The following is a 4,741-nucleotide window of genomic DNA, read 5'->3' as shown; positions in this document are numbered from 1 at the left end:
CAGAGGAGAGATGTAGGGGAAAGGCAGGCCCCGCGCTCTAGTTCTGGACAATCCTGGGGCCTGGCCTGAGCTCCCATATTTGAAAAGGTTTTCTCATCTCCCTTGGCAACGGAGTCCCAGGCTCTCAAACCTAGCCTTTAGAAAGTTCTGCTCGCTGTCTAACCCTAAAGACCACAGCCAAGGTTTATTGAGCACTTACTATGTGCTGGGAGCTGTTCTAAATGCAGCATATGAATTAAGATTCATTTAATACTTCCAACCATATTAATTAGTGAACGTTATCATCCCCACTTAGCAGTCGCGGAGAATAATCATGGAGAAGCTAAGGAACTTGCCAGGGTCCTACTGCTAGGAAGCTGCAGAGCTGATTCAAATCCACATCTCCCGCCAGGGCCTCTTACACGTGTCCCGCCAGTCAGGTGCCACCTGTGGCCGTTGTAACACTTCCTAGAGATCATTCTTTGCGGTGGGACCAGAATGGGCAACCCCACCCTCCCCAGCCAGCCTTCTCATCTCAGATTCAAGTACTCTGTCCCTCCAGAAACTCCTGTCATTTCCCACTTCCTCCCTCTGGATCCCCAGAGGTCTCACCACCCCATCCAGGGAGCCACTATCAGCAGGGACACCCCCATGCCACCAAGACTTTCCGGAACAGCGAACCCTTGTGCACTGGGAGCCAGCTCTTGATTTCTCAGACGGGACTTCTCAGAAGAGACTCAGCCATCTCCCAGCCTCCTGCAGGCGGGAGACGTCTGAGGACCCCTAGAGACCCTTCGGGAATCAGCCATGTACCTTCCCAGGCTTGTACCAGGTGGAGGCACCTGGAAGGGCAACTGGTTGCTGTCCACTTTCTTTCTTCCCTCCAGGTCCCCCAGCTCTGGGTGGAATCCGCTGGGAGGGAATGGGGTCGGTGGGCTTCACAGAGGCTGAGTCCCCCGGAAGGGAGGCACCCTAGGAGGCTTTGTGCTTTCACAATAGTGCTTTAGGCTCTCCCCGGGGCTGAGGATGAGGCAGAGCCCCTGGGAGACAAAGCTAGGAGAGTGAGGTTGAGTTTCTGCCCCAGATGTGTAGTTCGAGGATCTTACCAGGGCTGGGGATGTGGCTCGGTGGTAGGGTGCTTGGCTGGGATGCAGGAAGTCCTGGGTTCATGCCAAGCCCTGGGGCGGGGGGGGGGAGATAATATTATCATTCTAGCAGGCTCTCAGATGCTGAATTCAGAGTGGTCATCTTCCCCTTCATAAGCTCCTGGTTTGAAACTGGATAACATTATCTTTGTCTGCTGGTACGCAGCAAATGCTTTCCTGAGATATAAGGTTGCCCTTTCTGCTGTGGTCCGGTGGTGGAAGTGTGGGCGAGGAGGAGGGTGGAGGAAAGAAGGGGAAAGGCCTGGGCCCCAGGCAGGTGTTAATCAGGAGAGCTGGGGTAGTGCAAATCAAATGGTTTACTTCTTCCAAGATAATCAGGGCTCATTTCCCATGAGCCTGGAAGGGTTTAAGAAGTTTTGCACTGCTGAAAACCAAGATGCATCTGAAAAACAAAACAAACAAAAAAATCCCAAACAAAACAACAACAACAAAAAGCCCTGCTAAAGCTCAGATCCCTGCAGCACGTAGTAGGAGATCTATGGGCTGGCCAGTTGGCAGTTTTCTCTGTGAATGAAGAAGCAAACAATGGCCTGCACTGGCCTCCCCAGCCGGCTGTGGCTGGGCTGTTCTGTGCGGCCAAACCACAGCCCATCCCATTCCAGAGATAGTTTTCCTTCACTGGTAACGAAGTCATTTTTGTAAGTCCCATGGAATTGGGACAATCAGTCGCAGGCCATCTTGGGAGCTGTTTGGATTAAACATACTCTGTGGTGCGGCATTTTGATCACTACTCAATTCATTGCTGCCTCATTTTGAAAAAGAAACAACATCTTAAAAATACTACCAGCAAGAAGTATAAATGGCTTTGATGGCTGCAGTTTCTCTTCGAGACCATAAGTCCTGCTCTCACGAGCAGGCTTCCTTTTGCTCTCATTTAATTGTATGCAGACTCCTACGGTGAAAGAAATCAGAATCTGTCCTGACTATTTGGCATGAAAAATGTAGGCAACTAGGAAGCATGGAAATGCATTCTTTGCTGATTCTACCCCATTTTGTACAATGGTGTTTGGCCCTTCCCAATTTTATTGTGTACTAAAGCTCCACCTTCAGGACACAAGTTCACATTTGAAAAGTGTGGGAAATATGAAATAAATATTTGGGCATGTGGGCTCTATATCTCTTTGATCGCATTCTTGGACACTGCCGTCTGCCCCGAGGGTTGCGTCCCACGCGTGACAGAGCTTCTCTGTCCAACTGGCCGAGCCCATCTTGTCGGGTGTCACTTCAGAGCTCACTTCAGAACTCCGTGGAGCACAGCTGGCTGAAACCCAACAAAAGAAGATGGTGCAGATTTATCCTCCAGATAGAGGCCTGCTACCACGGAAACAGGCAGTTCAGACCGATCCCGAGCAGTTTTATTTGCAGTGTTCACTAGCTGGGAAAGTCTTCATAATGAGAAAATATCAACTCCCTCAGGCACCAGAGGCAGTGTGGGGTAACCAGGCCATCTACAATCAGACTCATTTCTGCTGGACAGGACTTTATGGATTCAGTGGTTTCCTGCTGAGGCTTGAGACATTACGAACTTCAGTAGGCCACTGGTCACTGTCACAAGATGGTGGTCATGGGTCCTTCCCTTGTCTTCTTCTTCTTCTTCAGTTTTTGTTTGTTTTTTTAGATCTGACTGAGTGGCTGACTGGACTGACAGAGATTGAAAACAACCAACAGTATTAGTGCTGGCAGTCAACAGATTTTAGGCCTTGTCTATGCAGCTATAATCCCAGGGCAGGTTTTGGGAAATGCACCCCTCACTGAATAGTATCCCTGGTCCATCCAGGATTTAAGACACTTCCCCTTTTTCAGCTTTGCTCAGATCTATGTGATCTACATCGAGAACCTTTTCAAAGCTCCTGGCTCTTTTTGGTGACTGACAGGAAAAAGAAATGAGCCAGCCTCCTGTCTTGGGTGCTGATGGTTGAAAGTAGATTAGAGAAAGCGCTGTTTAATAAGTTTGAACTGAGCTGAGGATGTAGCTCAGTGTAGAGCCTGGGCCCCTGTAACCCCCCCTACACACACACAAAGTTTGATGCTGAGAGACAAGCTGAACTCAGCTCAGTCTACACGAGCATCATCAAACACAACACAGTCAAGATGTGGCCAAGGGAACTCAGGGACGCATGCTCTCTGTCACCCAACATGGCCCTGGAGGGCTGGTGAGCATTCTGACGCTTGGTGATAGTGTCCCCACGGCTGTAGTCTCCACGCAGAAAGCTCACAGTGTTGCTTTGTGTGTGGAGCTCGGGTTCACCCCCACATCCCACTTGTCACCTTTCCCTGTGTCGCCTCTTAACTGTTCACAGTCACGCCCCAGCACAGTTACAGGTACGGATGAGAGCACGGGGTGAAAGGAAAACGATCCTTTCTTCCAGGTCCAATCAGTGACTTTGCTTATGCTACATCAGCTTTGGGGCTGGATGAGCCTGTGGCCTATGGAATGAATGTAAAACGTCTGAAGTGGCATCTAGAACATTGCCCTGTCACTCGGTACCTCACTGCTCAGGTAACAACAGCTACAATGTCGTGAGATTCTCTTGAGCCCTTTCTCCAAAAATATTCGCCTTCCCGCTCCACGGTGAAGAATCTGCGACCCTCCTGGGTGAGAGCGAGGTATGGCAAGTCTTCTGCCATCACAGCATTCTCCTGATTGGCTGGAGCTCATGTCACAGGGAGCAGGCAGGCTCCTAAGTTGAATATTTTGTCAGATTTGGAGAATCTCTGATGCTTGAGCAGTCTCTTGAAAATCGAGGTTCTCTGATTTTGCCAGGACTTGGGTCTCTCCCTGCTCCTACTTTTCTTGCTGTTCCTTTGAAATAAGGAGCCCAAAGGGCATCAGGGGCCAGACACAAAATGCTGATCCTCCTTTAATACACCGTCATTGCCCACGTCTCTGCTCAGCCATCTCATCTCTGAGGCGCCCTGTCAGCGTAATCCTAGGCTCCGAGTCCCCTGATAGCTGGCAGCTTGGCATAAACCCATTCAAAGAGAAGAGCTGCCAGAAAACAGGCCTTCATATTAATAATAACTCAAACTCTTAAAATGAATAGCAGAAGATAAGATTAACAGGCAGATAACTCCCCAGTCACTGTACTTCCGCTTCCTGGAGACTCTGGAGGGGAGATGCTCTGAGCAGACTCGAGAGCTGCTGGACTTCGCGGTGAGCACGCTTGTGCTTTCAGCTAAGCGGAGGCAGCTTCTTATTCCGAGACCCTTGAAACTCTGTCCACTGAGGCAGGGAGGAAGCAACTGGCCTCAGTTCTGGGCATGGGGAGTTGCTGTCGGGGAGCCAGGCGTGTGGTCTGAGGTGAAGGCAAGGACACCTGCCAGGGGAGGCGCTGAGAACGTGGTGGTCCAAGCACCGACCCCCCTCAGCCTCATGCACCACCCCCAAGTGCAAAGCCCATGAAACACTGGGTCTTGCCCCACCTTTGTGCTCCTGTTCTTTGTCTTTAAAGAAAAACAAAACAAAACAAAAAACAACCTTTCTTGAGGAATAAATGACATGCACAAATCTGTATCTATTTCATGAATATAGCCTCACAAGTTCACAAATAAGTATACATCCACGACACTGGCAGCCCAATCCCTTCTCCCTTTCT

General features: G+C 49.9%; 1 protein-coding gene across 1 annotated transcript in view; it reads right to left on the bottom strand.

The window, feature by feature from the left end:
* Positions 1–3,773, bottom strand: part of Plxnc1 (plexin C1) — a 146,583-nt gene extending 142,810 nt beyond the window's left edge. The window contains exon 1 of the mRNA XM_010629224.3: positions 3,660–3,773. Within this exon, the coding sequence (XP_010627526.1) occupies positions 3,660–3,773 (114 nt within the window). The remainder of the gene's footprint in view (positions 1–3,659) is intronic.
* Between the last annotated feature and the right edge of the window lie 968 nt (positions 3,774–4,741).

Source organism: Fukomys damarensis, unplaced genomic scaffold (assembly GCF_012274545.1).
Source record: "Fukomys damarensis isolate Sample0158 unplaced genomic scaffold, DMR_v1.0_HiC HiC_scaffold_15, whole genome shotgun sequence".
NCBI classification, from domain to species: Eukaryota; Metazoa; Chordata; class Mammalia; order Rodentia; family Bathyergidae; genus Fukomys; species Fukomys damarensis.
This window is presented reverse-complemented; position numbering and strand designations above follow the sequence as displayed.